The 27,722-nt window shown below is 30.3% G+C and overlaps 2 protein-coding genes across 2 annotated transcripts in view; one reads left to right on the top strand and one right to left on the bottom strand.

Annotated features, from left to right (window-relative positions):
* Positions 1-6,447, bottom strand: part of LOC126735625 (probable cytochrome P450 28d1) — a 31,008-nt gene extending 24,561 nt beyond the window's left edge. The window contains exon 1 of the mRNA XM_050439682.1: positions 6,221-6,447. Coding sequence (XP_050295639.1) covers positions 6,221-6,399 — 179 coding nt within the window. The 5' untranslated portion in view covers positions 6,400-6,447. The remainder of the gene's footprint in view (positions 1-6,220) is intronic.
* The window catches only part of LOC126735622 (nephrin-like), a 1,136,035-nt gene that overhangs the window by 33,355 nt on the left and 1,074,958 nt on the right, over positions 1-27,722 (top strand). The window lies entirely within an intron of this gene.

Here is a 27,722-nt window from a genome sequence, read left to right as displayed (position 1 = left end):
GCATTTAACTTTTAAATGTAAGGTAGAAGGATTTAACAAGAAATCGAATTGTTCTTCAAAACTATTTATTAAGCAAGAATTTACAATTGCAAGAGTTATGTATATTTAGTTATATTTTTTTAAAATTCCTCGAGCAAATAAATCTTTGTAAAAAAGGGTCGATATTTTTTGAGTAACTATATTTCAATTTCTTACTAGTAAATTATTATATGAAAAAAATATTTTTTAAAGAAATTTGTTCCTTCTTATTATTTTTAATTTTCAACTGAGCTGGTCATTTCTAGTTCTATCCATAATTTATATTAATAAATTTGAAAAAACTTTATCTAGATAATTATGAACGGGTAAAGCATAATGTGGCGGGTCTCAATCTTGCTGAAAAAAAGATCACGTTGGTGCATGTCGGGTTCTTCCAACACTCTCACCAGTGAGAGTGCTATCAAAAAAGTAAGGTCTTAAAACTTTTCCTTCTACTATACCGCACCACACATTGATTTTTTGAGAGTGTTAATTGTGTATAATATTCTTTGAACCAATCAGGGTTTTCGGTCGCCCAGGATCGACAATTCTGTCTATTCACATGGCCGTTTAGAGTAAACGTTGCTTCGTCAGAAAATATTATCCGTTTTCCAAATTATTGTTATTATTACATAATTGCTGCATTTGCTCACAAAATTCATTTCAGCGATCAAGATCATATTCCAATAGCTCCTGAAGGAAGAATATTTTGGGAATATTAAGGGTAGAACTATGCTTTTTTTTAATACTTTATGCATAGTAGATCGCGATAAATTAACATTAGAAGCCGTGCCTGTGATTGGGGCTTTGGGATTATCGTGAACCGTTAAGCTCATCTTCTTCAGTTATTGAATCCCGACCAGCATTTTAAGTATCCCGAACATGCCCGAATTCACTAAATTTTGCTTCAGCTCTGCTTACAATGCTTTGGCTAATAGGCGACCGATCAGTATAAGTTGCATGAAACAACTGAACTACTTCCTTTTGAGTACGCGACATATTTCCGGAACCGATCATGCTCAAGATTTCGATTCTCTCACGTTCGGTTAATTTTCTCATATAATAACAGTGTAGTTACTAACAAAACACAAGATGACACTGCTTTCGTCTCTTAAAAAAAATAAACACTACTTGCAAATATAAAAATACTTTAAATAGTTACAGCAAAATACATTAACTTTTTGACACTGACAACAACTAAAAAACCAAAATACCAACATTTAATTTAGATAGGTATTTCTTTAATTTTGCATTTTGTCATTTTTCGTTCAAAATTGCTTATGTAACCACTATTCATTTGTACCATTGTAGCGTTTTTATTTTCTTGGTTTCTTTTATAATGTAATAATTTATTATTGTATAAGTACCACTGATCGCGACATCTAGTGTCAAGTTAATGGCATTGCAAAAATAAGAACTCGTAGAAGGTGTTAGCTGTTCTTCGCTTTGAATTTTAAACAATTTACTGGAATCAGGTTGTTTTTCTCTCCCTTTCTCTCACTAACGTGTTTTTTCTATCTGTCTGTCTTTGTGATTGGTCACGTACGCCATCAAGGATCAACCTTTACGATTAACATTTTCGATAGCGAGCTGTTGTTATCATTGGTTTTCCTGCAATTTGAATACTTTTCCCTTTGGGATTAGATTGATTTTCGTACTCCCTGTAACTTAAAGCTAATCAAGGCAACGTTGTATCGTCAATTTTTGTAAACTGAGCCTGCCTGGCATTATCCATCGAAGAGGTACCAAGAAATTGCGTTTTGTCTTTCTTTCCAAATGGTGTGGTCTTCAGGTTAACAAGTTCAATGGCTTGAGGTTCGACCTCGTAGTTACCTTATGGCGACACAAGCCATGTAATGTGAAAGACTAATTTAATAAATTTTATAAAAGACTCTCCAACATCTTATGGTAAGCTTGTTTCCTATTCTTTGTTAAACGTTTTCTAATAGTTTTTAAGGCCGTTTTTTTTTTTAGATTTCACGTGTTAATTTTGAGATCTTATATCGGGTCATTAACCAGATTTTATGCCGGGTCCTAAACCAAGTCTTAAGTGAAATCTTAAGTGAAATCTAAGGTAAGGTCTTAATTTTAAGGGCCATTCCAAGACCAACCCGAGCCAGTAACCCCATTCAAAGGTATAATTATTTTTTATTTAATTTAGGACCTGTTGTATAACGTAATATGCAATATGTTGCTGACTTTGGCCAAAGGGTAGTTACATAGTCGTAAGATATTGATATTTTTAGTGTTTTAGAACTTTGGTGCATAAAGTTGTTATTTCAGGGATTGTAATTTTAACAAGAATCTGTCTTATGATTTTTACAACAACGATTATTTTAAGTGAAAGTTTAAACAATGAACATTGACTAGAAATGAAATATTTTGATAATATAATGTTAATAATTGAAGCTTATTTTATGTTTTACTATGTGTTATATTTCTTAACATCCTTTTTCTTTATGTAAGAACCAATTTGCCAGTTAAAGGTTACAACTACACTTTAAATAAACACATTAAACTGGATGGCGCTCACAATTTAAAAGGTAAGCATCTTTAGAATAATTCATGCCAACCCACCACAAATTGATGTTCTCCAAATTGATGAGCTGCCGTTAGCATATGTGCCACTTTATTAAATACTTTGAACATAAGTCAAATTAAAAAAAAACAGATTCCTTTGTAAAAAAATGCGTTCTTCCTGATTCTGTAAAATTCAATAAAAAATTGTGGGTTCCATTTAAAAAACATATTGATGATATATTTAATTTTCACGTAGAAAAACCCTACACGCAATATTAAAATCGACAAGTTCGGGAATTTTTTTCAGAAACGGTCCATTTCATTTTTATTAAATTTACATCCTTCTTTACGGATGCACTGTATATGACCATAAAACGATATACAAATTAGTAAATTTTTAAATATTGTAAATCAAATTTATTGAAAATAAGCTACATTTCCAATCTTGTTAAATATTGTTGTTTTAGGAACTTTAATGTATAGAATTTTGCCAACATGCGCAATTTGCCTTAGAATAATAAACATATTTTACGAAAGAAACATAAGTATGTTAATTAATGCTTTTATATAATGCTTGTTTGACAACCTTATGCATACTCCGCATGACAGAACCTAAGACAGCATAGCTCACAGAAAATCTAAAAATTTTTTTGAGATCTAGCCTTACATATATTTAAAATATCAAAAAGAACAGATGATTCGAATATTTACAAAAAGTTAAGAAATTTTATTTTGGTGAAGGTTCGGAGGAAGAAGAGGAAATACGTTGAATTAATATTTACAAATAAAATAAAACTTCAAATAAAAATAACTTATTAAGCTTTCTTGATCGAGCTAATGCAGACTGTCAGGATAGGGTCTCTTATTATAACGATAATTTTTTTAGGGACGGCAATATATTTACTATTCATTTAACAAATACTAAGAAGTTAGCGAAGGTTAACTAAATTTTAAATAATATAAAAAACAAACGCGTTCAATATCGATAAAACTTCCTAAATAATTCTAGTAACTTGCTTTAATGCTAAAGTATTAAAGCAAGTTACTTTCTAGATCAATAGAAAACTTTAATAGGAAGACCTATGACTAAATTTCTATTTGCTACTCTAAATGATCGTTGTATTGTAAGCATTTTACCAGAAGTTTTTAAGATTTTTGAACGATTTCTTTGCCATCAAATGTCTAATTATTGTATGTTGTATAATCATATAATACTAAGTACGCGATGTGGTTTTAGAAAATATAGTTCAGTAGCCCTTTCTAATGTAACTGATGATATATTTAGAGTCTGGGATAAAAATATGCATAGCGTATTAATGTAGTTGGATTTGCATTCTTTTGATTGCAATGACTATAATGAACCCGAATTCCTTTTCAATTAGGATCTAGAACTATTCAGCATTCATTTAAAGAATCATAGTTTAAAATTAAACATTAAAATTAGACATTAACAAGTCCTAGCTGAATATATTTGGCAACAACAATCAAAAAGAGTTTTTAAAATTAATTATATATAATAATATTGATTGTACGAGATTGGCATATGTAAGCTCTGCTTAAAACTTGGGAGTCATTTTAGATGATTAATTGCGATCTTGAGGACACTTTATACAATTTTTCTTTTATTAAAACTTTTATTTCGTTAAAGATACTTTTTAATAACCGAAATAGGTTAAACGTTAAGTTACAAAAACAGTTATGTGAATCTACGCTTTTGTCGTATTTTAATTAAAGTGATTTAGTTTATGGGTTTTCTCTAGATTTGAAAAACAGGGTACCTATTCAAAGAGTTTAATATACTTGTGTGAGGTTTGTCTTTTATCTTATTCTGCCTCCCTTGAAAAAAAACTAAAATTCATTGTTCATAAGTTGAATATTAGGTTTAATAATAAGATTTAATTCCACCTCATTAAAGCGCTGAAAGAATCGAGAATTAACAACTAAATCGAAATTTTATATAATTAAAAATTAGTTCTGCTCTACAAGAAATCCGAACAATTATAATGATTAAGTTTTCCTTATAGAAAAACCTAATAATTATTTTAAAGTCTGCAAATGTCATTTTTGACATAAAAAGTTAAATATCAAAAACAATAACATATAGAGAAATATAAACAAGAAGCATTTAGATTCTCATGTATAATTCAAAAATTTAATAATATATAGGGTATTTCATTTAAGATAACAAAGTTGAAGTTCAGATATATTCGAAAGTACTTCCATCTTGAAAAGACTATTAAAATTTCACATCCTGTATATATTTATATAAAAAAGGTGATATTAACTGACTATAAAATATGACTATTATAGTTAAGAATATACTTCCGGAGACTGATTTATTGCTGCTCATTTAATTCAGAACTTCAGTATAGTAAAATTAAAACTGTTGAAAATAGGTTCGAAAAATTCAATTAAATATTTGTGGTATAAGTACAAAGTTTAACGTTTTTTAGAATAAATAAATACAGAGTTTGATATTCGTACATTATCTAAAATTCAAACTTCTGGTTAAAAATGCATTTATAACAAAGGATGTTTTATAAATGTAAGGGATTTCTACTTTTTTTAAAGAACTACTTTTGATATACTGAACGGTTCAACTGCGTGGAAGTAGTCATGAATAGTATGGGAAATATTACGGTACATAAAATTGTTTAAGTAATAATATATTTAGTATAAATTTCTTATTGATTTAGGCAAGGAAAAATTTTGGAAGATAAAATTAATACATAAAGTTGTGAAAAATAAAAACATTTACCTTTCGCACATATTAAGTCAGCAGTATTCAGAATAATAAAAAAAAAATATTTAAAAAAATGTCGCATTCAAAAGTATCTTAAAAAAAATATATGGCATTGATTATTAAATCTTTGGTTTAATATATCGTTTTTTGTACTTTGGATCGTACTTTTATCATTACCTGACTCTTTTTAAAACATATAAAATGATAAAAAAAAGTTTGGGCGGTGTGTACGCATAGGATGTATCCCAGATACTTTATATGTAATTTTTTTAAAAAAATAATTAAAAGGAAATATTAAGGCTTTAAATTACTAAACAAGTTAAATTGTGTTTAAGTTGATAATTATTTTTATTAAGGTTTTGTGATTATAAATATTTTTTATTAAAATTAAATTTTATAAAAAATATGTCATAAGCTTTCCAAGATATATAGTTATTACTTCTAGGCTCAATTATTAAGAAAATGCTAAACTGCTAAAATTGTTCTTTTTTTTGCTTTTCATATTTAAAAACGAATTATTTAAAATATGTCTTAAAAACACTGAGTTATTCTTGCCCCAAATAAATATATGCTTTGACTAAATGATGCACAATGTATTCTTTAGTAAATATTTAAAATTTAAATTTCTCCTATAAATTTTAAATTGCAATCAATTTGCAATCAATGCAAACAATCTCTCAATAATAGATACTTTTAAATATTCATCCTTTGCATACAGACGGTCTTAACACAAATGTAATACTATACAGTTTCTCTAAACAATTAATCGAACGAAACCAAATTCCTAAAATATATTTTAGCATTCGGCAAAAAAATTGACGTAAATCTATGTGACAATACTATATAAAACATTCTACCTCTATAACGAGTTACAATATTTTTATGAAATTAATATGGTTTATAAACTTAATAAATTATAATTTTTAAATAAAAACATACTTGTATATATCCTTCATAACTTCTCCCAATGTCTTCTTTCCTATTATATGTGGCCAAATATTTCCAACAATGGGCCAAGGTTTTGGACCTGGAATTCCACGCCGTTCCCAATAGGATAAATTAAATCTTATCCATAAAAATAAAAACACAAAAAGGACACCAAAAAATAGAAGTAACATTGTGGCTCGGTCCTTGTCTTGATATTAATGAACCTAAATAAAAATATCCCGGTTTCATACGCCTTAAATAACAATGATGTGCAGATAAATTTTACTTTAACCATGCAGTCAATTCGTGTAATCACTATAAGCAAATGTAAAAGTATTACAGGGTGGATGTGTAAATTTTTTCTTTTATTACCGTGTGAGGTATATAGATATACGCCCTTTACAAAATTTATAAAGTTTACCATGTTAATGGTAATAATTGCGTTAAAAATGTTTTTTTTTTCTACTATTGTTTGTGAATTTTCACGCAACTATATTTCACACTAGTGCGTAAAGAAATTTGATGTTTTTAATTTTTTTTTAATGTTTTCTTCGGTGGTAGAAAAAATTGTGTATCCTACACGTGTGTAAAATTCTCTTTCTTTATTCATGGAAATTGTCGACAAATTTCCCACTCATAAAAAAATTATCATTTTATACACTTTTTAACTAAATAGTTCTTATACATTAATGCCTAAAGTAAATCTGACATATGCTTTATTGATCTAAGCATTTCTTGTTGTGAGCAAAGCTGTATAAAAAAACAAAAAAATATATAAAATATTTATAGAAATAAAAATAAAATAAAATAAACTGATGACAAAAGCTAAAGCTATAAAAAAACACAATCAAATAGGATTTAAATACATTAAAAGCTATAATTATAATGTTATTCAACAGCATAATAGGGTGTTATACCAAGCAATTTTCTGATTTCCCTTTTAAGTCTATTACCTCTGAGAAATCCCTTCTTATTCTGATAGGCAAATGGTTAAAAACTTGACGACTATTATAAGCAGTAGAGTCATGCATCAGGGTCGACCTGGGAATAGGCAATGGCATCCTATGTGTCTGCCACCATATTTCTTGTGACTTACAAATAATGTATGCATTAAGTGTTTAAAACAAGAAGCATAAATACATATCGTAGATATGCCATACCATAAATAGGATTCAATTAATGCAAAATGTGCCTGTTTAATAGTACCTTTATCTAACTCATTGGAGAATATTCTAATTACAGAGCAGTTTGATGCAAGTTTTCTACCCAGTTTTTCAAGATGTTGTTAAAAGTTCAAGAAATTAGTATTTGATGTAGTGCTTAACAATTGGTTTTTTAAGTTAACTGATCTGAAGTTGCATTTAAATGAGATAATGTAGGTTTTTTTGAGATATTAAAACAAAGTCTATTTGACTCGCACCAAGTTTTAATTAGAGGCAGGTCATTATTAAAAATTTTTTTCAGGATGTGCTCATTCATATTACTCCACAGGACAGTAGCATCATTCACGAATAAAGTAAACATTTTCGAAATCTTTGAGCTCAAAAAATCGTTAATATAAAACAAAAATAAAATTGGGCCAAGAAACGAACCCTGAGGTACACCATCATTAAAGATTTGCTGGGTAGAGAAAGCACTATCAAAATACACAGACTGAGTTCCATCACTCAAATACGACTGAAACCATTGATATCCAACTTACGCAAAAATATTTTGTGACTGACACAATCCAAAGCTTTCGTTAAGTCACAGAACAGTGCCGCTGCAATCTGTCGGTCTTTTTACTTAAGATTTCTAAAAAAGCCTTTCTAAGAAATTAAAAATTGCGTCACTTGTTAACTTGTTTTCTAAGAATCCAAACTGAGCAGAACTCAGAAGAAATATATAATTTTTTAGTGCAAAATTGAAAATTTGTTTTTCAATTACCTTTACTATTATCTTTGAAAGAGTAGGTGCTACTAATCTGTAGTTCGAGGAGCTCGCATTAAACCCTTTCACAATAATACTGTTTCGTCATCACATGCTTGTAGTAATTATAATTATTAACTTTAATTTTCTCTTAATCAATACTTAGTGATACTTTAATTTAATTCTTTACTTGTATTTAATATTTATGCATTCAAAAATACGCGTTTTGCTAATAACTTATTTAACTTTACATTATTTGCCTTACATCTTTTCCTTTTCCCACCTTTTGTATATTCCTGAACTATACATATCTTTCCTTATATTGAATACGAATGCGAAAAGAGTGGGAGAAAAGGAGAAGGTTGTGCTAAGCTGTGAACTGAGTAGCAGCAATTGTGGCTTTGACCGAAAACCGATTTGATCGATAAGTGTCGACACTATTTTACGCGCGTATTTTTCGGTACGTGACCTACCACACTCATCCCCAAAATATCCAGGGTAAGTTACTTTATTTACTAAGTTACTCTCTCTTTACGTTTACGAATCAGCAGGTGAGAGGTTTAGATTACCGCTTAAATTCGAATATTGAGTCAGTGAAACCTATGACTTAAGGGTTTTACTTAATTCCCTCGGGATGTACATATTTCGAAGGAGTTAGCCCATTTTAAATACTGTTACCTAGCTGCTTTTAGAATTCTTCGATTTATAAATCTATAAGTATTAAAGTATTTGACAAAAAAAACTATGATGCAAAATTAATTTTCTTATATGGTGAAAAGATTTTAAATTCTTTCCGAAACACGTATTGCCCTGATCATCAAGTCGAAGATATAATAAAAATACTGCTCAAAATGCATGATGCATGAAAAAATCTGAAAGGTCATTCGAGTTCACAGTACCGTTCTAATTGGCTGAGGCTATCTGTCACAAGAACCTACCATAATTATTGCTTGTAAATAATCTGCCATACGGCTTAACTCCCTCCCTCCTTTTTTCATGTATTTTAGAACTACATCATACGGTTTTATGGTTTGATAAACCACTACTAGTTACTCTACAAATAGTTTCTTCTTGGTTAATATTAATAAAAAAATTGTAATAAATAGAGGGTTTTTTGACATGGAATCAAATCCTGGGGCGTATATCTAATACTAATTTTAAACCTTTATAAGTGTACCTTATAATAATTTTTTAAGTTTTTTTCTGTGTCTGTTTGTCTTTTGTTCGAAACGATTTCCTTTTAGTATCCCTTGATGATGGACACCACTGTGTCCGAAACATGTCGGGATTTATCTAACTAACAATGCGCGTTTTGATTTCTTTTCATACACGATAAAATGTTTTTTCATATTCTATGACTATAAAAAAGTTAAAGTATATGTAGCCCTTAACTACTGTAGTGTCGATTTAATAGCGTTACGCATGTAGTGCGGTCATGGTGACCGCAAATATAATTACCGCCAAAAAATATATTTTTGTGTTTTTCATATTGTTTTATTATTTATAATAAATATTAAAAGGTTTTTAATGAAAATCGAAGGTAAACAAACAAAACCAGTAAATATATATATTTTTTTAAATGTTTTTATTTCATAAGGCTTTTTTTTCAAAATTTTACAGTTTTTTTTTAAATAAACATTAAACAAAAAGTAATAATTCTAAAATAATATGGCTTATTTTTTCTTAAAGATAAAGGTATGGAGTTACAAAAAAAAACTTAACATTACATCAACAACATTATCTAAAAAAAATTGCACATGTTAAAAAAGTTACAAATTATGCCTGCAGTTTATGCAAAGCTTTGTCGAACACTCAACACAAATGGGTTTTGTACACATGTAGCACAAATGAAAAGTTTTTCTTTTTAGTTTTGAAGGACAAGTGTAACACGTTTTCCTTTTTTCCAAGTTTTCCATTTCCACCTGTTCCAGACGTTCTTCAGGAATATTTAGAATTCTTTTTATTGTAGACCGTAGATCTCGAGCAATTCTTGGATTATTGGCTCTTCTTTCTAAATGCGGCCTGACTAGCTCATCAGCAAGAATTTTAATAAAGTCGGTTTTTTCCATTACTTTATTGTTCTTATAACTCTGATGAAGAATATAGGCATTTACTCTGCTTATGTCCAAGATTCGGAAAAATATAACCATAGGCCATCTTCTTGTACGGCGACTTGTAGAGTGTTTGGCACATTTTTCATCTATGGCATCTACCCCGCCCTTCGTAGAGTTATAGTAGGTTACAATTTCTGGCTTTTCCGTGCCATCGTCAAATGATGTCGAATGGTGCATGGATGATACGAGAATCACTGCTCTATTTTTTTGTGGAACATATGAAACTAAGGTTACGTCTTTAGTAAAACCAAATAAAGTTCCATCCTTACCAACTTTTCTGTCTTTTTTAGGTAAAAAATCTGGGGGAATCTCTTTTTTATTTTTTTTAACAGTTCCGACATACGTAAGTTTCCGATTCTTTAATTGCTCGACAAGTTCTAAAGAAGTAAACCAGTTATCGGCGGTAATATTTCGATTTGATCCAGCTATTGGTTGTACTAATCTCAATACAGACTGCGTTGGTTTATTAAATTTTTTTAAATGTTCTTCCAAACCAAATCCATCAGAGTCTTTTCCAGTATATATATACCCATTAAAAAAATAGTGTGTACGTGCATCTGTCATACATACGATCTTGATTCCATATTTGCATGGCTTATTGGGCATATACATTTTAAACCTGCACCTTCCTCGAAAAGAGACCAACATCTCATCAATGCAGCAGTTTACTCCCAAAGAATATAGAGTCTGACAATTTTTGATAAACTGATCAAAAAGTTCAGATATTGCAGCAAGTGGATTTTCTTGTTTCCTGATATTTCGGTCTAAAGAATTGTCAAAGCGTAAGCACGCTAATAGAAATGCAAACCTCTGCTTACTCATCACACATCGAAATATTTCTCGTCCAGTGCCATCGGTTGCAAATATTCTGGATATATTTTCATGATTTGACACAAAAATTGCGCTGTAAAATAACAGGCCGATAAAAGCTTTTAACTCAACAATGTCCAAATCTTGATGCTCTGATCTTGATGAATTTTTTAGATTGGCCCTTTGTTTCTTTATTTTCTCATTAGTCCAATGCAAAATAGTTTTTAACATATCATCCGTGATCAGCAAGTTCCAAACTGCAAAAGGTTGTGCTTCATGCCCTAACAGACTAGCGGATCCTCGTAGAGTTGGTAAACGAAGCACAATATTGTGCTTTGGAGTTCGGCTTCGCGATGTAAAGCTCTCAGATGACCACTTGAATCGGTTTTTGCCATAGAAATTTCTTGATTTTTTGGAAGCTTGGTTTACCGGTTCCTCATAATCCTCAGAATCTTCCTGCTCGTCGGTATTGGCAAACTCCTCTTCTTCCCCTTCCTGTTCTGTATCAGTGTCATGTTCACTTGGTTCATAAATACTTTCACTGGCACTATCTTCATCACTCTCAATTGCAGTCAACATTTCATTTTCGATTTCATCTAACCACCTTAAACCTGTAGACTCAAAATCAGTATCGCAAAACCGAATTTTTTTTGACGGACCTGGCGCATCATTAGCCATAATAAATTTGAATATTCGTTACAAGCAAAGAATAAAATATTTCACCGTTACTGTACTGCGGTCACTATGACCGCAAAAAAAATTTAACTCGGCGTAACTAAAAAAATAGAGACATAAAACACGACGTTCTCGCACTGCTTTCTTGAATTGTACTAATTTAAAGGTACAAGGACGCCCAAGGCATTATAACTTGAGAGGGGGCAAATTTTAGAGATCTTGATAAGCGCTGCGGTCATGGTGACCGCACCACAGTAGTTAAGGGGTAGTCTAATTATATCGATTTTAAAATAAATAAATTTATTCACATATTTGTAGATGTTTTGCTTTATCCTTCATAAAGAAAATTATGGTCTATTATAAAGTTTTTGGGTCATTATTCTTTGCATTTTATAAACCATAAACTGATTGAAAAAAATTAAAACTTAACATCAAATAAGTACTGACCCTCGTTTAGTACAATACATACAAATTTCGAATTAAAATTCCTAATCCAAAAATTTTTATTCAAGTAAAAATAATACAAGTCAATTTAATATAAAAAAATTATCAGATGCAAATTAAAATAATTAATAGAAGTTCAATTTAGGGTATTTTTTATTATATTTTTAGTGTTTAATTTAGCTTAAAAAGTTTCATAATTTCTTATTAACTATATTATATCTATTGGTTGTTTTCATTTATTTTATCCTATTAACAATATCAACGTATACAAAATTTCATTGTCTCTTAGAAAAAACAACATAATACGTTGTTATTAAAAATCATCGAATCTTCCTTTAAAAAGTAATATTAAAATAGCAATTAATTGCAATTGTTCATGTCTAAAAATTTGCTAGTCAGTCTTTCAGGCATAGCTGTTTTGGTACAGATATTATAACAACTGTGTCAAATTTGACCCTTGAGGGAATAAATTTGGCTATAAAAAAATAAATCGATTTTATCGAATTTCATTAATAAAAAAACTTGAAAACTAATTTTTTAATAAATGATTCTCTTTATTATTAATTCTATTCTTATAATAATTCTAAACCTGTCGTATAAATGATAATATATTTGATAATATGTTTTTGATTTTAAGATGACATTGCTTTATTTTAAGGGAACGCTATTCACCCTATTCAGAGAATAGAATAGACACTGATAGGTTAGTCAATATATTCTGCGTCCTCAGTGTTGGAATATCTCAACTAACCTATTCTTTTGTTAAGGAAAGATGTATTGTTGGCTTATATTATATAAAGCACCCAAAAACTAAAAACAGCTAGGGTTTTAGGGACGGAATATTGGATGTTAAAAGCAATTTTTACATCTTTATATAAAGATTTCTCATTTTTTTAAGTTCTTTCAAAGGTATTCGTCAAAGAGAAATGTGCTTGGTATAAACCAAAAAATTAAGTGGCGGATAACCGGAATAATTTCAGTTACTCACTGAACTATTAACGCTGCTGCAAGAATAGACTACTTCTTCAACTTTAAAAAAACTAAGGTTTTTATAAAGGAAGAAATGTACCAGAAGAAATGTTGTACCGTTTTTTATCATTTTACTTCGTTTTTTTCTGAAAGCCTGGGATAATTTTCCCCCATAAGACTTTGCTTTGATTACGATTTTCTTATATTTTTTTCAGTGTTTCAATATAATATATTTTTATCTAATTAAAATTCAGTGTTTTTTTTGAGTAGGGATCATAGAAAGCGTGTTAGATGCTTTTAGGTAAACGCAAATATATAATATATAATATATAATAAGTAAACATTTCATAATTTATTTACATTAACAACTCATCATGTTTTCTCTAAATATTTTAAATTAGGAAGATTTAATAAGTATGCTTTCAAATAGTTCTTATTTGCTCTTTGATTTATACTCTTACTGCATATTTCATTTTGAAAGCAGTTAGTAAAGTTACATGGCAAGTTTGATTTCCTGATGCACATTTCTTTGATTACATCTATTTTTCATTATCTTAAGGTAATCTAAGAGCACATGGGCTCTAAACCACATACATTTTAAGGTTAGCGCATAACGCTCTGTGATACATTTATGCAAATCAAAATAGGGTGATCAAATACGAGCAGCATATTTTCTGACTCAGATCTAACTAAACTATCATTAAAGAAATTATTGCTTTACAATTTTTTTTAATTTAATGCAAAAATTAGTAAAATGTGCCATCATATGGCAAGACATGGATTATTATTCAAAATAAACACCCAGGTGTGCTTGTCTCCTTTTTCATAAATAACTTAAAGCAAAATATCCTTAATCGTAATTTTAATACCAACCTACTATTTTACAAAAGGTATGTGGATAATATTTGTATTCTTTGGAATGGAGACGATAACAAGTTGTCAGATCTTCTAAAATGTGTCAACTCCTTCCAAAATAAAATTAAGTTTACGCTTAAAAGGAGAAACAATGGTTATTTTTATCTATTTTTGACGTCTCGTCAGTAAGAAAAAATAAAGAAATAAGTTTTAAAAATACAGAAAGGACTCCGTTACAGTTAATGTAATATAATTTAATTCCAATACTGCACATAGCTACAAAAAAAAGGGCGCTGGGCGAGAACGATTACATAAATATTGTTCAACATTCGAATAATGTCATTGCAAAATCAATAACGAATAACGAACTAATTCACATTTATATATAAGATGTAAAGATGTTATAGATTACGCATTATCTAAAATATTAGCAACACCGTTACCTTCTGTCGATGAGCGGCCGCCTCTTGTCATCTGATAAGTATTTGCTGTTTTAATTTTTTAAACAATAATGTCTCTGTCGTGTGACTGCATGCCACACTATTAAATTTTAAAGCGTTATTCTTATTTTTTCAACTAATTGTGGCTGTTTATACTCTAATCGAAAGACTTAAAATTATTATATGGCTTTATGAAGACAATTCGGCAGTACAATGAAGGAAAATGTTTTTAATTACATTTTGGAGAACTTTGACACATCCTTTGGTTTCAAGATTGTCATAAATGTTGCACTAAAGTGCAAGAACCTTTTATCGGAAGGGTCCAGGAGCAATAACGACTATAAGAAATGGTCTATAGATGGTATATAGATATATATATCCCTAGAAATGGATTCAACGCTATCAAGTAGATACCAGAATTTATAGAAAAACACAAGCACAAATGTTTAAAATCTTCCAAAACTCAGGAGATATTTCTCGACCACTAGTGGCGAAGAATGAAATTTTGTGAAACCACGATGGAAAGAGCAAATAAAAAATTAAATTTTTTACAAAATATTTTATTTTCAGATGAATCTTGTTTTACATTACATGGGAAACAGAATTTTTCCATTGGTCGATATCGATCTCACGAAAATGAGCACAAAAGTTTTTAATTCTGTACTCAATATCCTAAAAAATTGAATATAGGGCCATTTTTTATTGATGGTACTTTTAATGACCAAGACGTTGCAATCATGAAAACTTGCAAATATTTCGTGAGTTACTGCAAAGCCAAATTTTTCCTGCCATTTAAATCATCTCTAACTTAAATCTGGGTTCGGTCTAATGCGGTTATGGCAGAAGAGTTTTTAACAAAATACTTTTCCTAACTATTTTATTAGTTTGATAGGTAAATTGGCCTCCTTGCTAGAAAATTGTTGATCGTGCCAATTTCATATTATTAGAAAGTTTTTTCGAATCGCAAAATGGCTTTTACGATAGATTAATTTATTGCTTAGCAAAAGAAGAAGGTCTGTTAGAGCCTTTTATTTAAAGAATCAATTTTTTTAATATTTTTAAGTTTTAATTTTATTTTTGTATAGTGTTTAGTTTTTCCTACTTTTATTAGTGTTTTTAGTCTACTTTTATTAGAATAATGCTTAAAGTTTCATTATTTTTAAAATATGATTTTATGTGGATTGTACAATGATATATGTAAAGCTTGCATCAAAATGCTTACGTAATAAGACGCTTACTAAAGTCGCACTGAAAAACAGCAGCAGGCGAGTCGCAAAGCATACGAAATGTTTGTACCATATTTGATCTTTAAGCACCTTTTAACGCGTTATGATCGATTCCCCAACCTGTGTATAGATTAACCATCCCTTCTTCTCACTAGGCTTTTAGTAGAGAAATCTGCACAAATAAAGCAACTGCTGAGAAGATTTTTTTCCTATATAATCCATAGCTAAGATCTACAATCGGTTTGTCAATAAGTACAAGTTATTTTTTAATATTATTCAAATGGATACACCAACTAGTACCTACAGATCCATGACATATTTTAGCAACATTTCATCTCAACTCTCAGGAATCTTTGCACCAACTTAAAAAAGCACTAAGTAAAAATTAAAGATACATAATATGATAATGATGAGCCCCTTGTTATCTTCTGAGATATATGAAATTAAATAACTTGCAGTTTATGTAGGTCGGTCAGGTAGACAAATTTATCGCCTCTTTAACGAGCATAAACATCAATTTTCTAAATATAAAATTAGTGATTTGGTATTGTCAAAATCAGCTTTCGCTAATGATCAGCTTATTGAAAAACATACCTTTTTTTTGGAAGAAATTACCGCCGAAGCAGTTGAATGAATAAATAGATGTAAAAACATCTTGTTCAACGTGACGTCATAAATGAAAGGATACAACGCAGGTCATGAAAACATAAACTGTCATAGATGAGCACATACCAGTTCTAATTTCCGTTTTGAGATTGGGCCAAGTACCAAAACCCGAAGGACGCTCTCGCTACATTTAAGTTACGTTTACTGATGCTAACACGATAAAGTAACTGTTACGTTACAAAAATAAACTCCTGGATAATGACCTTACCCACTCTATCAAAATATCAGATGACAAAAATGAAAATCAATTTAACTATTCAACTCAATTACGAGAAGAACTTAATGCTTACCGTAAAAATGCTAGTGGTGAAGAAAACCTTACCATAAAGTACATAAAAAGGGTACTAGAAATTGTGTTTGTTGACACAAAAAACAATATCTAATTGTTTTTATTATATCTTTTTTCCAAACAAAAATTCTATATACAAACCTAGGCATTTTATGGCATTAATATAACGAGTTTTTCTACAAAGTTCAACTAACAAACCCTAACCTTCTTTTTATAAGCGAAACATGGCTTTTAAATAAAATACCTGATTTTTTGGTTGACTTATTCGGGTATAATTATATTTAGAACAGATAAAACAAATAAACCTGGGGAGCTTTGCGACTAAGTAAGCAATCAAATTTGAATTGATTTTTCTTCACAAAAATTACCATTTTCTTGTGAAAACATAGACACCCTAATATTAAAAATAGCTAGCAAGGATATTTCTTTTACGTTTATGTGTATTTATTGGTCTCCCGCCAATGATACCAGTTTGGAAAACAACAAAAAGCTTTTTGAAAAAGTACAAAACTTCTCAAGGACATGTGAAAATTTAGGAATAGTCAGTGACTTTAATTTTCTTAGTTTAAAATTGCCAATTACGTCATTTCCTGAACCATACAATTTGAAAATCTATTTTAGTGACGTTTAAATTCTTGGACCTCCACGGGGAAAATATCTAGTATTTCCTTTTTCTTGTCTTCGTCTAGATTAAAATATTTGTGCAAATATTCTTTATTTTAGTTTATATACTTATTACTCAGTTAGTAAAAAAGGTCTAAGTTCATTTTATGAATAGAAATCACGGTTTCAAATCTTACAGGTTCTAATTCACCTAACATCTTAGTCTGTGATGTGTGAAGTTATCTAAGCTGTTTCTTCTCAAGAATAAAAAAGCTCATATTGCATCCCGATATATAATGATGGTAGGTTCCAGTTTATTAACAAAAATCTTAACGAGGTAACAAACGACTTTATAAGCTCTCAAATTTCAAATGCAAACCATCCTCCTCGTCGTAGATGGTATTTTAAGGATAAGGCTTTTTCCCTCTCCATTTTTAAACGTAATTCCAGACTATACAAGTATTTAAGACAATTTTTTTAATTATCATTACCTCGTACTCTTCAATCGATACTTTCCAATATTCCCTCTGAATGTGGACACATTAAGCCTATTCTTAAACACCTTAAGTTGCAGGCAGAGTCTATGAATGACCTATGCTCTGTTTTATGACATTTCCTTAACTTCTGGGCTATTTTATGAAAAATCTAAGCAAAGAATCTCTGGTTTTGAGGATTTAGGTAAGCTTGGCAGGACCCCTAATTTGGCAAATCATGCTTTGGTTTTTATGGTAAGGGTCTTAAGAAAACCTAACAAGATGCCTGTTTCTTATTTTTTACAAAGGACACTATTAAAACTGAGGCTTTAAAAAAACTTATATTATCTTGTATAAAAGATTTACAATCAATTAGTGTGAAAGTCGACACAACCATCTGTGATCAGGGTAGCACAAATAGTGCAACCTTAAGGGAATTAACTATAGAATATTCTGATGATAAGCCAACTCCCTACCATTTTGTTGTAAATGAACAGTGTATCACTACCATTTTTAATGTACCAAATTTATTAAAAAATACCAGAAATTCTCTCATAAAAATAGGATTAAACTTTAAGGAATCTTGACAAGCTGAAACAACATCATTTCAATTGTAAGGACAATTTTTTAGTCATGAAGGTTAGTGTAGCTGCTCGTCAACTGAGTCGTCAGTCAATCGTTTTGTCAATCTCTGGGTAACTTTGGGGATTTACTACAAAAGTATTCGGAAAGTTCTTATACTGATAATTCTATGTACCCAGTGTCTAATTGCAATAATCAGCCATCTATCTTTGAAGATCCAGATATTGACAATAAGGAGGAAATTTTGTTAGAGAATAATTATGCTGCTGCATATGTGGCTGGTTATATACTGAAAAAATTGGATCTAGATAACTGTGTCACTTACTATAAAAAATTATATTCACATGAAGTACACAAAACACCTATTTGTTTAGCTTAACAAAAATAATGACACATCCAGATTGATACATTATTCTCAAAAACTGATTTCCCTAATTGACTTAATCCACAGAATTACAGAAGTTGATGCTTTCCTTTCCCGCCATACGCCACCCAAGATGGTCGCTCCCGTCTTTGTCAACAACGTCAATATAGCTGTCAAGAGAATTTTCGTCTGTTTATTAGGCAACATGCATTTATTTATATTTGTGTTCTGTGACTGTGGCTTTATTTACCCTGGGCTTGAGCCGCGGGTTACAGCTAGTATATTATATTTTTCCTGGGCTTTTAGAACCATTGCGTTTTTCATGAGCAAAATCTGAATCTAGTATCTGCGTTTATATCTCAACTAACACTAGCCTAAATCAATTTTATTAGTTAAATTATTATGAATAGGCTATAAAATTACTCATTGTATATATACCAATTATGTACAACCAAAATGGCGCTTTACGTACAACTATTTTTTTAACTGTGTTTTTTTTGTTTAAAAATCATCCTTAGGCTTGTAGTTAATTTTGTTATTTAACCAATTTTTTTTATACTTTTTTGAGATTAAAACTTGAAATAAAACTGAATATTGAACCAAAAATTAGATAACCAAAAACAAGCAGATTGCAGCAAAAACATTTAAATATTTGGTTTGCCGGCAGAAAAAGATGGATATTCGCCAAAAAAATATAAAATCTATTTTAAAACAAACTTTAGGTACATATCAACAATAATAATATTGAAAAATGCCACAGAATCATCAGTAAGCTAAAAAGGCTTAAACTAACTAAAAACAAAAAACTCATTCGGATTACAATCCGCTATTATAAAAATAACAGAGATTATAATGCAGAGTTAACGTATCAGCTTACAGATCAGAACAGTTTATTGAAAAACATATTTTGCAAAAAAATATTACACCTTATGGAAAGAAGCAATAATTGTAAAAACATCAGAGCCTTAGGAATTTGCAGCGCTTAGACTAATAAGCATATTACCCGTTGTGTTAAAAAATCTTGAAAAATATTGATGTTTTAATATAGTTCCTAATCAGGGCTTAGGAAAAACGTTAGTACCTCAACAGCTTTAATAAAATCTTAAATGATGTTAAAGTAAATGAAGATTTTAGTAAAGTATTCGTTACGATCAACCATGACCTTTTACTCTCAAAGTTGCTTGAGAATATCTTCGATTTTCCTAGAAATGCTTGAAACTTTCTAAAAAATTATTTATATGACAAAGCTGTGTAATGAAGGAACCTCAGGTGAGATCTGATGTGGCAAATATGCATGAATCATTAAAACACTCCACACTGCATTAGTATACCGACGATTCACAAGTATATACTCCAACGAATCTAAATGCTCCTGTTGGGCATTTAGATTCATGTCAGAAAATATTTAACCTAGATTTGGAAAACATGAATACCTAGGAAAAAAATCATAATTCAAAAAGTTCAGAATCTCTAAATCAGATTTTTGAATAATATGTCATACCAAAATCACATATTTCCACACTTAAATGTGAGTAAAATACTAAACATGAGTAAAAGGAGAAAATTATGCATATAACTTTTCATATATCTCATTATAACAAGTGGCCAATCAAATAATTACGAGGTCCTTTTCTGAAATTTCAGTCTTCTTGTGCAAAAAACATCATATGTTTCAACATCAACATTTGAAAATCATGTTTTCTACATTAAAAATCATCATATGTTTGTGATACCAATATACAGAAGAGCAGGTTTTCAGTGTTGTTTTGGTTTTGTATCTGTTCAACTTTAGAATGATTTACCTAATGAATTCGGACAATTATCCTGACTAAGTGATTATATTTTCGTGTTAAATCCAAATTTATTACACAACAAATAAATGGATTTTAAATTTAAAAGCAAAAATAAATGAGAAATAATATATAATTAGAATTATCGGCACCGATTTTATATTGATATTGTGGGTTGCATGAATAAATTACGATATACAGGGTGTCCCGAAAGTAATAGGACATAGAACAACAGTAGATTCCTTACTTCAAAATAATGTGATTGAGGTCAACTTGCCTTATCCATAATTTAATAGTTACTGAAATACAGGGTGTCAAAGTATTATTTGATTTATCGTTTTTTTCTCATAAGTCTTGAACCAATTGACCCACTGACATTAAGTTTAAAACATACGAGTCTTTAAAAAATAGAATAAAATTTCGTATACAGTTTTCGTGTTTTCAGTAGAAAGCGCTCGTTGCGTTAGTTTTTATTTTTTAGAACCGCTAACTTTTTTCAGCCCCGTATATCGGTTTAAAAAGTTTTTAATTTTACAAAAAAAATGTGTGGTTTATTAAAGTCGCTAGGAGCAACCATTTTCAACATAATCATTATTTAAAAAAAAAAAAAAAATTAATATTATTTATTTACTACTTTACTTAAATCGCATCTTTGGTAGTTGGCGTTGGAGACAAGTGTTTGTATTATTTATGTCGAACTTTTTAAATGTCATATAAAACTTTTAAAACGAGTAAAAAAATTTTTCTCTTAACTTTCATTTTAAGTAATGCCTAGGCATAATTTGTTTACCAATTTGGAGATGGAAATATTTCCAGATAGACGATAACTAAACCATAAATTATTCCAAAGAATTTATAGCCCACTAGAAGAAACTGGATCATTTCGGCCAAAAATGCCTGATTCTCAAGAACTGAAGATATTTCTCAAGAACAGGAAGAAAAAATTTTAGTCCGCGTAGCAGAAAATCCCGGGTTAACCAACAATTTACGAAATGTTGAACTGACAAATAAATATTTAACGGCGAATGTAATGTCCTGCCTAAAAGAGGACTGCTTAATATACAGGACATTTGGCAGATTGTGTGTAAAGCTACTATGTCTAGTTCCTTCTTTAAAGTCTAATCAACCTGATTTTATATGATATTATTTTTGTAGTATTGGCCTTACTGAAGTCTTTTATTTTAAGACTAATTCTTGCTTTAATTAACCTTAATCAATTTTTTAAATTTATTTGAATAATACATGGTCAACAGATAATCAATCAATCATAATTTATGTTTTTTATTGCTTTTTAACGTATTTATTGATTCTTTTGATTTTTTTAAAATTACAATTCATATCTTAAGTAAGATAAAATCAAACTTTTTTAACCTTAGCATTTCATGCCTTTGACAGTAATTTCTATTTTACATATCAAATCTCAAGTCAAGTGTGTGTCATTAACAGTCTTCAGGTTAAATAATATGTAACAAAGAGCTTAAATACTTTATACCAGCTACACAATATCTGTATACGACTTCAGCCACTAATCGCACATGATATTTCCTAGTGTCCCACTTCACTTAAAAACCCACTCAAACTATAGGATTAACCTCTAAAATGTTTTATGCATGTAAAATGCATCTTAAACTTACTGTTCATTGTTCAGCTCCCATATCTTATAGCACAATGGATGAACTAGCAATATCTTTTTAATTACATTCAGACATTACATTTACAGTTTTTAATTACATTCCTACTTATCACAATATTACTTAGGTGCCTCGTTGAAACCATTCTTTTAGAAATCTTCTCATATTTTGTTCTATATTCCTTTTCTATAACCCTTAATTTGTTTTCTATTATCTACTTATATTAAAAAGATCACTCAAGTTATTTTGAAAAATTACTAATAACGTTAGATTAATAGGGGTATATCCGAATAATATATTATAATATTATCTAGTTAAAATGAAAACACAATATTGCTTAATAATTAGTATCCATGTTAATTATCCCATAATAATTATAAATTTGGATATAATATTAATAAATTTAGATACATTAATTATATATAAAAATCATCAGACTGACTGGTCACATATAGGGTGGACCAAAATAATGCGACTTTCGTTATATAATTTTTTAATTAAGCGCTCGGTATTCAACAAACAGGGCGTCAAAATGAGAAATATAAAATCGTTTTTTTAAAGTAAGTCGAGTCTCTTATAAGATATTAAATTGAAATTTGGTGTGAGAGTGTTTTTATAAACGAGAAAGTAAAATCCGTTCACGGATTCGCTATACCTTGCGGAGGGCGCCACCTGCGGTATATTGCATGTGTTAAAAATAACTAAACTTTTTTGTATCCCTGAATAATAAAGTTCTAATAAAAAATTCTAATCATCCAATCTTTTCTTGTAAAATAGTATTCTTAATAAATGTCGGCCTGAGAATCTGGTTATTAGATATCTTTTTAAGAAATACACACCTCTGTGATTATACAGAGGTGAGGTGTGTGTCACAAACACATGCAGTTTGACATTGCTATCGGTAACAAACTAATAGTTGAGGACAGGAACGTGACAAGTACTGACTGGGTCAGATATAAGTTGACCCTACAGAGGAACTTACTATCTTGTGACAAACCTATAAATACTTATGATGAGCTAAATTACATGGTTGATTAAGTGTCCGAAGCTATTTTAACAGCATATCATAACAAATGTCCACTGAAGGTGAAATGGGATAATCGCGACATACCTTTGTGGAACAATAATCTTAACAAAATGCGGTCTGAATTACGCAAACTCTTCCACACACCCCCTCTACAAACTGCTCTCAAGGGAATGTGAACAGGAGCTGGGGTCGATAAAATGCCCCGATGGCGTCCGAGTTGCTTTATTACTTTTTAGAAAACGCTGAGCCAGAATCCCGGCGATTATCCAAAGAAAACTGACTTTTTACATAAGACACATAACATACCATTTTCGCCTAGTGCGGTTGAAGCTATAAAATCATTTCAGCTCTTTCAATCATCAAGAACAGGAAACATCAAATATGTGGCGCTAGAGAAACGCTCGCTCAATGTCCACCAATTAGGTAAACCCACCAGGTAGGTAAATCAACAGACTTAGCTCTCAACAATTTTGTAACGAGCATCAGTAACTCGCTGAAACAAAAGGAGTGACGACCTTCTTAGACATATAAGGGGTCTTCAACAATGCACTGTTCTTTATGAATCGACAGCAGTACGAAGAATCAGCCCTCTTAGCTGAAATTGGATCAAAGGCATGCTAAGTGACAGAAGAATAACGTCTGTACTTAAGGGCCAGGCGAGGTTGCCCACAGAGAGGGGTTCTATCTCCTATTGTGGGTGTTTGAAGTCCAAGCTTACGCAGATGATCTGGTGATCCTGGTAACAGGAAAAATTATAAGGCAATCTCCACAGAACTACAACACGTACTGAACATCATTCTAAAATGGTGTGAGAGGGAAGAAATATCCATTAATCAGCATAAAATGAATGGTGCCATTCACCAGAAAAAAGCATATGGGCAAACCCAAACCGCCAATCCTGAGAAGTGAAATCATCCAATTTGCCACGGAGACGAAGATGGTTTTTTGTTAATATTTTCAAAATGCCTGCTATTGTTACTAATTGATTTTATAAAATTTTATGCTAAAATGTATATAGGGTCGTTTAAAATTAATGGTCAGCCAAGATAAAAATATGATAACTTTTTTCTGGTTACTTTTTAATTATTTGGATAGTAAAATTAAAAAAACAACATTTTTATATAGAAAAGGTACTCTTGTCTTATTTCATTAGAAGCCTCCGGTTTCTAGAAAAATAATTATTAAGTTTTAAGTAAATCATGACTTGGTATTGAAAAGGTAACTAAGTATAAAATAAAAAATAGTAGTTGGGAGTGCTCGTTGACAATTTGTTTATTGCTTGAATTTTGTTTAACGTTTTGATTGGCATTTTATTTATTTTACATTTACGTTGGTAAAGAGAAATAGTTCTTTGTGTAAATTATTTCTTTAAAACTATGGATAGATTAACGAATCAAGAGTTGTGCAATATGCATTTTGTGTATAATTTGTGTAATGACAGCTCGTTAACTGCTGCCCGTGAGTATCGCCGAAGATTTCCCCTCAGACGAATTTCAGATCTTCAAGTCTTTGTTAACATCTACTGTAACTTATGTGAAAATGAAAGTTTTCAAAAAGCTCGCGGACAAGGCAGGCCACAAGCAAATCATCACTTGGAAAACGTATCAGAATAGTGTTACGAGCCACACATATCCCTCGCTCAATAGTAATTATTAAAAAAAAATACTGCCGACACAGGTAATAATAAAAAAAAAATTAGATAGGAAGAATAGTAAGAATACAAGGCTTACATCCCTATCATTACCAGAGAATTCAAGAGCTGATATCAATTGGTTTTGCGCTGAAGCTCCAATATTGTAAATGGATAATTAATAACCCAAACTTAATCCCTTTTATTTTATGGACTGACAAAGCTACCTTTACTAGAAATGGTTCGTTTAATATGCATGATATGCATATTTAGGCAGATGATAATCCAAAAACGATACGGCGTACTAACTTTCAGAGGAGGTTTTCAATAAATTTGTGGGCGGTATTAATCGGGGATTAACTTATTCACCCGATAGAGTTACCCAACCGTCTTACCTCTAAAAGCTATTTAAATATATTGGAACATAATCTTGGGCAGTTTTTGGAAGGTTAAGAGGACTAACATACAACAGAATTTAATATTTTAGCACGACGGAGCGCCTGCTCATTTTGGACATAATGTTCATCAGTGGATGGATATCCATTTTGCTGAAAGTTGGATTGGTCAGGGTGGTCCTATAAATTAGCCTCCTAGATCTCCAGATCCAACTTTAGTAGATTACTATTTATGGGGTCATTTAAACAAATTGTTATAATGCTATGGAAATTAATACCCGTGAAGAATTAATTTAGAGGATTAATTGGGCGGTTAATGACATAAAGGGAAATCTATTTTAAGGGCTTTTCGCGCAAAAAGGAGTAGGGCAAGATTATGTCTCCAATAAAATGGCAACCACTTCGAATATTTGCTATAATTTGTTTTCTTTTGTTTGTTTGTTTTGCTTGGTATTTTCAGTTTTTTCATATTTTTTTTTCAATTTTGAAATAAAATTTTAAACAAAGAAAACAGTTTTTGATCTTAAAATTAAGTATTTGTAATAGTCTTATGTCATGTTTATACCTGATCATTTATAACATACTTTTTAATTTTATTAAACGTGATCAAAAATACTTTATGATTGTAGGTTGCAAAACATTTGTGTCTGATTACTTAAATAAACTAAATATATATTTGGTTCCTTTGCTTTATATTTGGCTTGCTATTTACTACTAGATCGCAGTTCATCTTTTTGGCTGTAAGCGGCGCCATATCATGGGCAGCTAAAATTCGGATTGTGTTGACTTGTAGGTTCTTGAATGTAAGATATTAACTCCTCGATTTCTAAGACCCGTGATTTAGCATTCCTAAAAGGCAGGAGCTTTATGCCTTGAAATGAAGTGCAGAAAGCTTCATAGGTGCACTCATTTCCTTAATGTCCTTCCTTGCCGCATTTCAATCAGCATTCGGTTCTTTCAAATTCTGTGCAAGTTGTGAAAAGATGTCCAAATACCCAGCACCTATATATATCTTTCTTATATTCTGCAAATGTTGAAACTTATTCTAATCCTTTCCTCCTCAATAAGTCTCTCCGCATCTTTTGCACTAGCTTTGACAGTTGCAGATTCAGATTTTCTTTTATTGTGGAGTAAGTATGTAACCTCAAAACTTTCTATTATTGGGTTAGTTGCTTGAAAGGCACATTTTACATCCTCTGTTCCAGAAATGTCATCATATTAAATGCTCCTTGGTTAGAAATCGGCATTTTAGAAAAGAATATAAGTTCAAAAATAAGTTCAATCTCTGAATGTAAATAAAACAGAATGACTTGCAAATTAAGGCTGTTATTATTTTAAATGCACCGCGTTTCATTTGTTAAATTTTACCTACTTAAAAGTGTAGGGTGCTTTTTCTAACAAACTTTCGCGCCATCGAAAAATACCGGAAATACGCCAAAAGCTAGTCAATAAATGCACTTTAATTCACAATGAATACACATTGAGTTGGGTTTTTTAAATTATTCCACATTATAACCACGAATTCATTGATGATAAATCATTCTTTTATTTTCTTGATGTACTGAATGAAGATTTGAACCGTTGATTTTAAATAAAGGATAAACAAATTTTAGCAATTAATTTTAGCAATGACTATCTGCGTCTGTTAATGAGATTCATGCATTTAGATATAGTATACGTATTTAGGTATTTGGACTTACTTTTTTAAACTAAAGGCAAGAATTCCGAGATTAATATTAAAGTGATTTAATAAGGCTTAATTAGGGGGCATTTAGTTGTTTTGGATCAACATGAATGTTCTCATGATATGTAATTTTTAATGATTTATAATATTTAGCCTCACGATTGCCTTTTTAACATCTTATTTTTTTGTAGCTAAAGTTTAACGAAATTTGCCGCGCGCTGCTTGGCCTTCAAAGATCCAATTGAGGTTAGGCACGAAATTTTGAAAAACGGTATTCCCTGGCTTTCTTAGTAATATTTGGCCACTTTTTCATAAAGAAAAAGTCATATCATTCTATTTAGTTTTTTTATTTTCTCAGGATTTTGGGTCATTGCAGCAAAATTTGCTTCCTGGCGGCGAAGGATTCAACTTAATTAACCATATTCTTATTAACTCTTATTGTTTAAGGAATGCTCTCTTTTAAATGGTACTGAGGCTGCCTAAATCGGTCAAACTATTAAGAAGTTAAAGCAGGTTATTGCAAAAATAATTAAACGCCTCCCAATATTTTTGTTTTTGGCAAAACTGATTTTTTTTAATGATAGATAAACTAGTTCTCTGTAAATGTGTAAATAAAACTTATTAGTTTATTATACAAAATCTACAACTAATAATCAATTTTTAAATTTAAGATTGCAGCGACTTTTAGAGTTAAAGTTAACTTTTGACATTGAAAGCATCGAAATTTCAGATATTTACTGTAATTTCTGACGTTTATAATAAAAAAAAAAATATCTAGGCAAGAAAATTTGTCAGCCACGTTTATTCATATTTCTTAAGAACAAATTAATAAAATAAAAACAGGGCTAGGTAGAGAATAAAATAACTTTTGGCACAACTATGACCTCTACATTATATAATTAATTTTTGGTTTAAAACAATAGGAAAAATTTAAAAAAA

Source organism: Anthonomus grandis, chromosome 4, assembly GCF_022605725.1.
Source record: "Anthonomus grandis grandis chromosome 4, icAntGran1.3, whole genome shotgun sequence".
Lineage (NCBI taxonomy): Eukaryota > Metazoa > Arthropoda > Insecta > Coleoptera > Curculionidae > Anthonomus > Anthonomus grandis.
The sequence above is the reverse complement of the archived record's forward strand: the minus strand, read 5'-3'. Positions and strand labels throughout refer to the sequence as shown.